Raw genomic sequence first — 12,284 nt, forward strand, 5'->3', positions numbered from 1 at the left:
AAATTGATAGATGTTAGTTATTTACGTAATTCCAAGAATATACATGTGTATCTTGACTGCATGGGGGAGGGGAGGTCGGGGTTGGAGTGGCCTGTCCTGACACCTCTGAGGTTTAGAGGTGGGGGCCATAAGTTGCAAGCGGCTTCGAAAGTTGTGGCCTTGAATTAACTGGGTCTGGAAGTCATAGACTCTCTGTGTGTATGTGTGTGAGTGTGTGTGTGTGTGTGTGTATCAGGAAGTTCTATACAGTGCCTTTAAGGAAGTCACATGCACCATTAGTGCCTGTTTATATGCGAGCCAACGCTGGGCAATGTGTTTTGGTTTGTTTAGGGAACGGAGAGATGTCAGACCAAGCGGTGGTTTCCCCAGGGTCCCTGCACTGGGTGTCAGCACCAGTGTCACAGAAAAAAGGTGACAGTCATCGACTCTGTGTGTGTGTGTGTGTGCGCGCGCGCGCGCGCGCACGCCCGCGCGCGCAAATCGTGTCAGACGGGGTGAGAGTAGGATGAAAGAGGAAAAGCCTTCAGGCTCAGGAACTCGGGGTTTTTCATTCTCCCAAACGTTCAAGCTTCAGCCCCTTTTAAGTATCCCCACGAGTGTTGCAAACCAAGTGGGCACCCTGGAGGAGGAGGCAACGGATCGAGCGGGAGCCGGGGGACGCGGGGGCGGAAGGGGTGAGGGTTGGGCGGGGAACTCGGTGACTCACGTCGGCCCTGTCCACAGGTCGACCATGGTGGCCGGGACCCGCTGTCTTCTAGCGTTGCTGCTTCCCCAGGTCCTCCTGGGCGGCGCGGCCGGCCTCATTCCCGAGCTGGGCCGGAGGAAGTTCGCGGCATCCACTGGCCGCTCCTCGTCGCAGCCCTCGGACGAAGTCCTGAGTGAGTTTGAGTTGCGGCTGCTCAGCATGTTCGGCCTGAAGCGGAGACCCACCCCCAGCAGGGACGCCGTGGTGCCCCCCTACATGCTGGACCTGTATCGCCGGCACTCGGGCCAGGCGGGCGCCCCCGTCCCCGACCACCGGCTGGAGAGGGCAGCCAGCCTCGCCAACACCGTGCGCAGTTTCCACCACGAAGGTGAGGCGTGGAGCAGAGAGCGGGGGCGGAGATGCGGGCGGAGAGTCACCTCCCAAAGCTCCCCACCGTGGGCTGAGTGTTGGCATCCCTGGAAAGGCAGCTTGGCCAGGACTTCGCAGACGTTTCCATTCTTGACTTCGTAAGAACCTTTCGGAACCTGGCTTTAACGCACTGCCTGTGTGGTTCGGGAGCCAGGGATTCCCCTTTGGTAAATCCGCACCCTTTTCCTGGCTTGCAGCCAGAAGAGCGACTCCTCCTCCAGTAACTGGAGAGAAATCAAATGATGGGGAAGATGAGGGCAAAAGGCATGCCCCTAGTCAGCTAAACGTGCAAGAATTTCATAGGGGAAGAATGAAAAGGAGGGGGCAGATTGGGATCTCTTTAAGTTTGTTTGGAAGTCCTTGCCCTGTAAATCTGCTTTCCCTGCCTAGGCGGGGGTTTCAGGCCAGACACAGCCAAGGGCAGAATTTTCAGAGATACTATTGAAAAATCAAAGCCCGGGGCCCCAAAGTCTTTCTAATTTACAGTTGATCTGGGCCTGGTTTGGAAGATTTCGAATCCCTATCTAATCCCCGTGGGAGATCAATCCCACAATCAATCTTATTGTTTCCACAATGACTTTCTTGTTTTGTGCTTAAATCTGAGATGAACTCCCTGGTAGAGACAAGGCAAGCCTTCAGATAAAAGCTTTTGCAGCAGCTGCCTGTTTTTTTTGTTTTTTTTTTTTTTCCATGTGCATTGAAATGTGGATTTTTTTTCCTTTTATGATACTGGATGTGGTTTTCCTAAGGTAGGATATTTCTGCTTGTTTCATCAGAAAAACATTTAGTGGATTTGAAATGTCTTAGAGCAGCTATTGACATCTGTTGTACCCAGGTTAGATCAATTAGTTAAAAATATGTTCCACTTTAGTTCTTTCTCTACACTTTTAAATGCCCCTTTGGCTTAATACATTCCAAATAGAGAACAGGTTTCATCAGATACTAGGGAATGGTCCAAAGCTGTATATCACAGAGCAGCCACCTGTAGGTTATTGGAGACTTGGGAGTAAAGTTCCCTTTTTCTTGTCTTTTGAGGTGGTAAATTTCAAGTGGAAACCTATGATCTGTTGTAAACAAATAAATGTTGCAGCCAGGCCTTTTCTGCCAGTGTGAAGGGTGACTACCCTTGGCTTGTGAGAACAACACTTGGCATTGGGAAGAAGTCCCAAAGGCAAGTTGCATAACAAAAGGTACTTCATCAAAGCAGCTGTATGTTCTGAAGGGGACACTGAATTGATAATCAGTTCATTTTCCAGCACATTTCCAAGTGAGGTGCTTTTTGCAGTAGCGATCCGATGAGAAAAGACAGAAGATAGCCTTCTACTCCCTCAGGAGTCATTCATTGAAGCGAAAGTTGTCTGTGGTCCTACGTAGAAATGTTTTCACTCCTGTACATTCTGTCAACATAATCTTGGGATGACTATATAGATACAGTTCTCCATTCCCAGCTGACGCTGATTTGAACTGTTTTTCTGCATAGAAAAGTAACAAGAATAGCTATTTCAGCCACCTCTCCTGGACATTTAGCCTGGAATCATTCTTAACTTTATTTTTAAGGCGAAGAAGGTATTCTGTGCCTCTTCTAATTTAAAAGGAAGAACATTTAAGTCACTTGACACCTAAAACATTTAGTTGCAGGATTCCATCAGTGAAGTCTGTGCCTTTCTCCTTCTTCCTCTGAAAGTAGCTTGATCAAAACTGAACAGGCTGCAAATTATTTGAGTGCTATTTTAGCTTAAATAGCATGCTTGAGTTTATAAGTCAACATTTACATCTTTAAAAGCATAAGTGTTATGTGCAAAATAATACAGAAGTTACCAACCTGCTTAAAATCAAGTTACAGTAACGTCAGATCTTAATGCAGTTAGATGATACAGAAAACCCACGTAATTTTTGCCTCACATTTCATCAAATCCATTTCTTTTTTTGTTATGACTAGTATATCACCATTAGACCACATAATGCACTTTTTGAAGACCAATTTCATTTTTGTGTAACCCAGAATTTGTTTTTTATAAACATCCTTGTGCTGTGCATAGCACCAAAAATCTTCTAATAAACCATGAGATTAAGGCAGCTGGCTTAAAAGCAGAACTTGGCTCATGCAGACTTAATGGGCATTTGTTTGGTAGAGGAGTAAGGGCCCAATTCCAAGAATTACCTGTTGCTTTTATTTGTGGGTGGGATCTGGGTGATTTGGTGAACTTACAACACAAGAGATATCACGGTTATCAGATCTCAACCACTGTATGAAGATAATGGGACTACATGGTAAGAGACAAAAATTACCAGTTGTCATTTCTCCTATTAAATTTGGCCTAGTCCTCTGTACAATACTTTTCACTCAGGAGAGCCCAAGTGCTGCAATAATTTTCTTTTCTTCAGTCATTAAAAAGTGCTTTGGCCACATAGATCTTGCACTATTGCCACTGAGGATAGAAAAATCACTTCTCCAACTGGAAAGAGTGTTCTGTGCTTGCTGTAGTTAAAAACACGTTGAAATTGGTTGCTTTCATTGGCCCTGTGAAAAGGTCTCTATGCTTTCCTGTCAGGATGGAATATAGAAGGACCATGTGCTTACTCTCTACACCCAGAAGGACACAGACTTCTTTTTGCCTGAAACAAAGGAATTATTTGCTTCTATGACTAAAGCCTTCAAATAGAGATTAGCCCTTTTACCACAAATGTAATTATCATGAAAATATATCTAACCACTACCCTATGAGAGAGAACTTGTATCATAAATTCCCAGTGTAAGCAAAAGATTTGGCCAGGTATACCCCACAAACCAATGCTTACCTGATGTGCTTTCCTAGGATCCCCAGGTATTTCAGTGTTGTTAAGAAAGTCCCTATCAAGTCGAACAGGCATTCTCTCTGGAAATCCTCATGGAGATTGAGGCTCTGGTGCCCAGTGATTGTTCTTATACTAATATTTTGTGTCCACGGCTCTTTTAGTGGTTCCTCTGTATTCTTCTTGATCCCTTCTCATTAAGCTATTTTGTCTTTTTTTTTTTTTTCTTTTTAGACTTGCCCTTTGTGTATTTCACCAAGTAGTCAGAAGACAGTAAGAAGGCACATGATCATTCCAAAGGTGTTGGAGTTAAGGGTGGGCAGAAGCCAAGTCAGGGTCAATACCATACTTTTCCTGTATTTGTCATTTCTTTTGTTATCTTTTTTTAGACTGTTTCCTTTTAACGTTTTTATCTTACATATTTTTTCTCTCTCATGTATCAATTCTCTAGCAATTATTTTATATTTTAGAAAGTAGTGTTTCTTATTCTCAGCCACTTTGACTGAAGGGTAGTGATTTCCAACCTTCCTGATTTGCTATAGCATCCCCAGGTTAATGGTCTTTTTTTGTCCAAAGAGTGTTGCAGACTTCTCAAAACATAATAATAACTCACTTTTTGCTAAAACTCTTCATTTTTTAGGACAAAAAGACAGCCACAAAATATCAGTGGTTCCAAATAGATCTGCATATCCTAGTGGGCTCTGCTACTTTACTTTCCTGATCTTTAGTTCTTTCTGATTCCACCATACTTGAGTGGTAGTATATTTGTATCCCTTTGGTTGGGAAAGATCTCATCCTATGGTTATTATTGTATTAAATATAAAGGTTTCCCTAATGGCTTTGACTTCTGCTTGAGTTTTTGACTCTTCCCTCATGTTAGGTAGTGTCATCTAGTGGCCAGAAACTTGGGAACTACAGTAGACTCAAGCTCATAGCCCTGCTCTTCATTTACTAGCTCTGTGACCTTAGGAAAGTCATATAACCTTTCTGAGCTCCAACTGTTTCATTTCCAAAATGGAGATAGTAAAAGGTCCTCTCTAAGTGATTTGTTGTGAGATAATTCATGTAAAAGATCTTAGTGCCAGATATGGCACAAAAGCATTAAGGACACTAATTACATTATCATGATGATTTCTTTCGCTTATGTCCTATATTCCTCCTTGTCTAGGGAAGAGGAAGCCAGAGGGGACCCAGGCTGGCTGAGGGAATTGAGTCTCCTCTTTTGTGTTATTTTGAAGTAGATGAATAATTGACAGTGCATATGATTAAGTTAAAACTTCACTTTTGGAGGAGAGATCACTTGTCACTGGTGCCTTATTTTTCTTTATTAACTCCACTTTTTTTTTTTTTTTTTTTTTTTTTTGCAGCCATAGCTCTGTATGTTTAGATAAGAACTTAGAGGTAGGAACTCAGGTCTAAAATAGACCAGAATACCCAGAGCCCTTGACAAATTCAGCTTATTCAACAAAGGTTATTTATAGAGAATTAACAGCTATATAAGCCTCCAAAACATATAGCACCTACCTGGGTAAATGCTCTATTATATTTTCAGAATCTCTAGGGTTGGTATGGTGATTTGCAGCTTTTTTCCCCTTTATTTTACTTTATTTGAAATAGGTTTCGATTTTTCTACCCTCAAGAAGAAATTCATTCCTTGCAGATCAAAGGAAATGGTGGTAGGTGCCCTAAATGTGAACAGTTTTTTTTTTCTTGGTTTGGGGTTTTCTGTGAGCTTCTGACTTGCCTCTGTGACCTGAATCCACAGGGGCATCACCACAGTGTCCTTTGTATTAAGGACAAATAGGGGTTCTTGATGAAGTTGGAAAGTCAGAGAAAGGTCTTCACGTTACTTCACATTACTGCTGTTTAATAGTGCAATTCTTCCCTTTGATAAGGCTGCTAAGTGATATCCTTTTTGCCATTTAACCTCCAGTGGGATTTTGAAGTGCATGAAACTGCTGTTTTCTTTTTTTTTTCTGTCAAATCTGGCCAAATGGTGGCAATTTTATATGATTCAGCCTTACATTTATCTTCGAGAGGGTTATTCTATTTTATTCCTCTTCTATACCCATCTTTATTCATTTTACCTATCTTTCCTGCTGCTCTTGGTGAATGCCCCTTCATTATCATCCACTGGGTGTGTATGTGAGTGTGTCTCTGTGTCCTTGTGTCTGTTCATAACTTCCTTCTTTTTCATTTATGGATTTTGATTCAGAGTTTTTGCTGCAATTGTTATTTCTCTGGACACCTTCTTATTACAGCTGTTCTGCAAATGCCCTGAATAATTTGCCTTTTCTTCTCCCTCTTTAAAAGAAAAGAGAGCATTCTTAGGTGTGTTGGCTATCAAAGAAGTCAGTAGCTCAAGCCAGGTCTGGACTTATGTCATTACATCTGGGGGACATTGCTGATTTTTATGTCACTCCTTTTTTCTTTGGTATCTGTTGGCTTCTCTGCTGAAAGAATGCCTTTATTGGAAACATTAGAGGGCTCTTGAATTAGAGGAAAGGAAAGAAGGAAAGAAGCTTAAACACAGTCCTTGATGTGTTTTGGAGCTACTGAGAAGAGCGCTGCTCTGATTGGTTGTTGAAAATAGTGCGTGGCCTGAAGTACCATTACCTTAGAGTGAGGTTTAAAGTTTGGATGGTTCCCCAAAGGTATTCCTAACAGGTGTAGATTAGTAAGCCTGAGGGGACCACGGAAGGTTTACTTCTTAGCCTGATAGCCTCAACATCCTGAGTAATGGGCCCTGGAAGATCTTTCTGTTCTAAGTCCCTGGCTGCCCACCCATGGACTCACCTCTTACTCCTTGGCCAACACTAATGTTTCTTCTCCTCACTGTTGTATTATTTGACCAAAAGTCACTTTAAAATATGCTCCTGGAATTTACACTTGAATGTGAAAAGCATCCTTTAAAATCTTGCCCCTCTGGGGGTAGTCCATGACCTGCCAGCATCGCCTCATCTGGGAGTTGGCTAGAAATGCTGAATCTCAGGTCCCACCCAGGCCTACTGAATCAGAATCTGCATTTGGAGTTTGAAGGTATCTTAGGACTTTTGTGTGAAGACTAAAATTTGAGAAGCATCACATTAGCGCATTACTCCATAATTTCTTGTAAACTGTCCCTCTTGAACTTGGCACTTCCACTTAGGTTGCCTTGACGACTGGTGCTTTGATAATGAAGGTTTACACAAGTAGAACCTTTGAGTGAGTGATCTGAAGTGATTCTCCTCTGCTAACACATCTAGATTCTCTGTGTTCAGCTTACAGGTATTTGACTTAGGGGAAATACAACCATAAAGTTAATAAAAATATGGCTTCTTCTTCTGAGAATAATAGGGCTAAATAGATTTTGGTAGCAGTTAGGTTGGATCCTAAATGAAGCAGGTTAAGTTTTTAGACAATGAAATGGCAGGATGTGGTAAAGCTAGAAAAAAATAAACCCAAATGTCTCAAATCCTATTGCTATTTACTGCCAGTTTAATGATAATGTGTACCTTTGATGATTTGCAGATGAAAGCATTCAAGGTGCTATGTTATATTGTTTGCTGGGAAAACATTACTTCTTAAACTTTAAATTCAGCAATCTTAAATCAGAAAGACCTTAAATGCATAGCCCACTTAAATGGCTACTTTGAAATAATGATAATATAGAATGTTTATTCTGTAATAGGATGAGATTATCCCTTATGTCACAAATATCATAATGGTATTTTTGTAAATTTTCTTATTTTTTTTGTGGCCATTTGGTAGGTATATGTTTTTAATATGGTTTATTATTTTTTTTAAGGACAAAGGAATTAAAAACAGAAGAGGATCTTTTTTTCCCCAAAAGTATCTAAAATGAGATTTGGTTTTTGAGGTCATAAGGAGGTGAGAGAATAGACAACAGTTGGGAAGTTCCTTCTCTTGAAATTGTCTGGCCTTAATTACTACGGTGTCTTAGTACCACCCTTACACTTCCAAAGAAGTCGGTCCCTGTAAATGCCTTTGTCTCTGGACTTGGAGTAAAATAGTAGGGTGTGCTTTGCAAAATGTCATCGTTGATGTTGAGTTTCAGACTCTTTAATTAGGAAACTGAAATCTGTATATCGAGATTTGTAAATCATCTAAATTGCAGAGTAATGTTTTAGAATACCGCTTAAGGGATTGACATTAAAGCCTTTTTCTTTTTAAGAAATGCAATAATTTCCTCAAATCCTCACTCATTAGACCTCTACTAACTATAGTGCTCACTTTTTTTTTTTTTGCCCTAAAGTCTGTGAATTCCAAAGAAATGCTTCACCATTTCCCCCATTATTATAGCCACCTGGAAGCAGTATTCACATATTGGATTAAAAACGTAACAATGAATTGTGAAGTTTTGCTTCATTGTGTGCATGTTGACATAAACACAGAAAAAGGAGGATTCCTTTTAATCTAAAGGGGAAGCTTTTATTTTCTGGTTGCAAACTTTTACATGGGTTAAATCAAACCCTGAAGTGAGGTATACAAATTCTCATATATCATCAGATTGCCGTTTCTTATTTTACTGAATGAGTTTTTTCTTCTTTTCCACCTTTATCTATCAAATCAGAATCTTTGGAAGAACTGCCAGAAGTGAATGGAAAAACAACCCGGAGATTCTTCTTTAATTTAACCTCTATCCCCACCGATGAGTTTATCACCTCAGCAGAACTTCAGGTTTTTCGGGAACAGATACAGGAAACTTTGGAAAACAATAGCAGTTTCCATCACCGAATTAATATTTATGAAATTATAAAACCTGCAGCAGCCAACTTGAAGTTTCCTATGACCAGACTTTTGGACACCAGGTTGGTGAATCAGAACGCAAGCAGGTGGGAGAGTTTTGACGTCACCCCTGCTGTGATGAGGTGGACTGCACAGGGACTCGCCAACCATGGATTTGTGGTGGAGGTGACCCACTTGGAAGAGAACCAAGGTGTCTCCAAGAGACATGTCAGGATTAGCAGGTCTTTGCACCAAGATGAGCACAGCTGGTCACAAATCAGGCCACTGCTAGTAACTTTTGGCCATGATGGGAAAGGGCACCCTCTGCACAAAAGAGAAAAGCGTCAAGCAAAACATAAACAGCGCAAACGCCTTAAGTCCAGCTGTAAGAGACACCCTTTGTATGTGGACTTCAGTGATGTGGGGTGGAATGACTGGATCGTAGCCCCCCCGGGGTACCATGCCTTTTACTGCCATGGGGAATGCCCTTTTCCCCTGGCAGATCACCTGAACTCCACTAATCATGCCATTGTTCAGACGTTGGTCAACTCGGTTAATTCTAAAATTCCTAAGGCGTGCTGTGTACCAACGGAACTCAGTGCTATCTCCATGCTGTACCTTGATGAAAATGAAAAGGTCGTATTAAAGAACTATCAGGACATGGTTGTGGAGGGTTGTGGGTGTCGTTAGCACAGCAAAATAAAATAAATATATATAAATATATATATATTTTAGAAAAAAAGCAAAAAAAAAAAAACAAGTTGACACTTTAATATTTCCCAATGAAGACTTTATTTATGGAATGGAATGGAGAAAAAAACACACAGCTATTTTGAAAATATATTTATATCTACAAAAAGAAGTTGGGAAAACAAATATTTTAATCAGAGAATTATTCCTTAAAGATTTTAAAATGTATTTAGTTGTACATTTTATATGGGTTCAACCCCAGCACATGAAGTATAATGGTCAGATTTATTTTGTATTTATTTACTATTATAACCACTTTTTAGGAAAGATAGCTAATTTGTATTTATATGTAATCAAAAGAAGTATTGGGTTTGTACATAATTTTCCAAAAATTGTAGTTGTTTCCAGTTGTGTGTATTTAAGATGAAAAGTCTACATGGAAGGTTACTCTGGCAAAGTGCTTAGCACATTTGCTTTTTTGCAGTGCTACTGTTAAGGTCACAAGTTCAAGTCCAGAAAAAAAGTGGATAATCCACTCTGCTGACTTTCAAGATTATTATATTATTCAATTCTCAGGAATGTTGCAGAGAGGTTGTCCAGTCCATGAGAACTTACGTCCTTTTTAGGTGGAATATTTGGATAAGAACCAGACATTGCTGATCTAATATAGAAACACTTTCCTACCCCTTAATTTGCAGAAAGAATAAAGCAGGACCAATAGAAATAATTAGGAAATGATGAGTCTGCAGGAAAGTGAATGATGGTTTATTGTTCTTCTTTCCTAAAGTAGTGACCCCTTCAAAGGGGCTGGTCTGGCCAAAGTATTAAATAAAACATAAGATTTCTTTGTTATTAATATTGTGGTGATGTATATTTAAATTTGATATCTAGTGGCTCTCATGAAGAATTGGAAATTGATTTGTATTTAGCTTTTACCTCATTTGGGAGCTCTTTATGCTCAGAAGGTCCCAGTTTTCTAAATTTGTCCCAACACACATCAAAATTGTGCCCATCATGTTTTCTGCCCACTGCCTGTTCCCTGATCAGCTTGCTTTTCTTTCCAAGGTTATGTGTTTGAACACAATTCTCCAAATGTTAAACCTATTTCAGATAATAAATATCAGAGCTCTGGCATTTCATTTTATAAAGTCCAACCTGTAAGAAAATGGTGCATTTGTACAGCATTCATGATGATTACCTCGTGTTTGCATTTTTGGTTCTGAAGTTACTCATTTTGGAGGGAGGTGGGGAATAGGGAAGGAATGGTTGGAAATTTGCAAGTCACTTGATAATTCATGTTTGCCTCAAAGGAATTACCAGTGATTTAGTGCTTCACATGAACGTCTTTGGGGTTCATGATTTAAGAGAAAGATTTAAGAGAAAACCAAAGCTCCAAAACAAGCAAAACCTGGGGAACCCAAGATAAAGTTTCAGAGATGATATCCCATGCAACAGAGGCAACGGAGCCAAAAAATTAGAAAGGGAAAGTGTCTGAGATCAGCTTCTGCAAGGACATCTGCCAATTGGACAGAAGCCCAAGCAGAATGAAGTCAAATTAGGCTGCTCAGAGTGAACTCTCACAGTGGCAGAGCTTCTGTGCTCTGCGTTGAAATAAGACCCAAGGAAGGGTTTGGTGGGTATGTATGGCCAGGGGACTCACAACTCCCCACTATTTTACTGAAAGTATTTTAGGTCAATTTCTAGGGCTCTCTGTCACCTCTGACCCTGCTGTGATTGGAGAGGCCTGGTTCTAATCTTTCCTAGCCTTGCCTTAGAATTGGCTGAAAAAATCGCCTGCTCATAAAGGAACAGACTGTTACAATCAGATTCTCCCCAAGAATTAACTTGAGATGACCATGGATGTAGTTACATTTTGATTGTGATAGATTTAACCCTTGCCTTGAGATTATGTAGATCATGTTTTTAAATTAATGCCAGTTATATTTTATTCCTCCCACTTTTAAAAATCTTTCCATTCCTTTTTAGCCCTATCCCTGTTGGCTTTTGCATAGGCGAGTATTAAGTATTAGAACTGAATTTGGAGGGCAAGATGATCTCTGTCCTCCAGCCATCCTCACCCCCGTTTGCCATGGATAGGAGGGACAACGTGCACTATCTTAACATCTTAAGAAATAATAACCATGTTTTCTCATCTCCAAATACTTGAGATGAGAGTGTGAGATTATAGCACAAGAGTTTCCAGCCATTTGGCAATTCAATCCACTCTTTTTGATTTTTCTGCTTCATTGGTTCTGATTTTGTTAAAATGGATTTCAATGGTGTCAACTCAAATGTGTTCTCTTGCATGTTTTATATGTACATAAATTATACACAAACATGTAAATGTATACACGTAATATGTAATATGTATAAAAACATATGAAAATATGTGATATATATTACATATGTCTAGATGATGGTATTTTCAGCTTCAGTTTAGTTGAGGACTCTGACCTTGGCAGCTCATTTGAGAAACAGAATATTCTTACATACATTCTACATTCTTACAGACCTTTTGGCTCACATTCTTCATTTTGAGAAAAAGTGTCATAACTAACTCCATGACATGGAATCAATCTTTTGAATCTGCAGTGACTATTCTGTAGGAATCCTTGAATCCTTTTACAGTTGGCTTTAAAAAATGTATCAGTTTCTGAATTTTGGAGGATCACCTTTCAAAATTGATTAAATTGTGTCATCTGTTTTTGTGCTTGTCTGGGCTGTGTGCTCGCCCTGGCATGGTTTTAACCTGTATAGCAGGTCCCGATTGCTCTGTTCATTTTTTTGCATTCAAAATTGGGGAGGGGGAGGTTGAAAGTTTACAAATTTATCTGTGTTTCCCCTTTTTGTAATTTGTACTCCAATTGGTACTCTAAATTGTACCTTAAGAGGCCAGGATTATCACTAGATAATCTAAACATTCCATGTCTTTTCCCTCAATTTTTTATTGAAGATGGAG

At 40.1% G+C, this 12,284-nt stretch overlaps 1 protein-coding gene across 1 annotated transcript; it reads left to right on the top strand.

Moving 5' to 3' along the window:
- Positions 1–730: 730 nt before the first annotated feature.
- Positions 731–9,359, top strand: BMP2 (bone morphogenetic protein 2). The gene is made up of 2 exons (XM_039224592.1): positions 731–1,073; positions 8,481–9,359. Exons 1-2 carry the CDS (start codon positions 731–733, stop codon positions 9,323–9,325), a joined length of 1,188 nt encoding a protein of 395 aa, XP_039080523.1. The 3' UTR covers positions 9,326–9,359.
- Positions 9,360–12,284: the final 2,925 nt, after the last annotated feature.

Source organism: Hyaena hyaena, unplaced genomic scaffold (assembly GCF_003009895.1).
Source record: "Hyaena hyaena isolate Hyena2069 unplaced genomic scaffold, ASM300989v1 scaffold_16, whole genome shotgun sequence".
Taxonomy (NCBI): Eukaryota; Metazoa; Chordata; class Mammalia; order Carnivora; family Hyaenidae; genus Hyaena; species Hyaena hyaena.

What these genes read in the sequence shown, in the direction of transcription:
- BMP2 (XM_039224592.1), top strand. Translation starts at nt 731, where the DNA reads ATGGTGGCCGGGACCCGCTGTCTTCTAGCGTTGCTGCTTCCCCAGGTC. An exon ending in GCGCAGTTTCCACCACGAAG is followed by an intron (nt 1,074 to 8,480) that starts GTGAGGCGTGGA and finishes CTATCAAATCAG; the next exon opens with AATCTTTGGAAGAACTGCCA.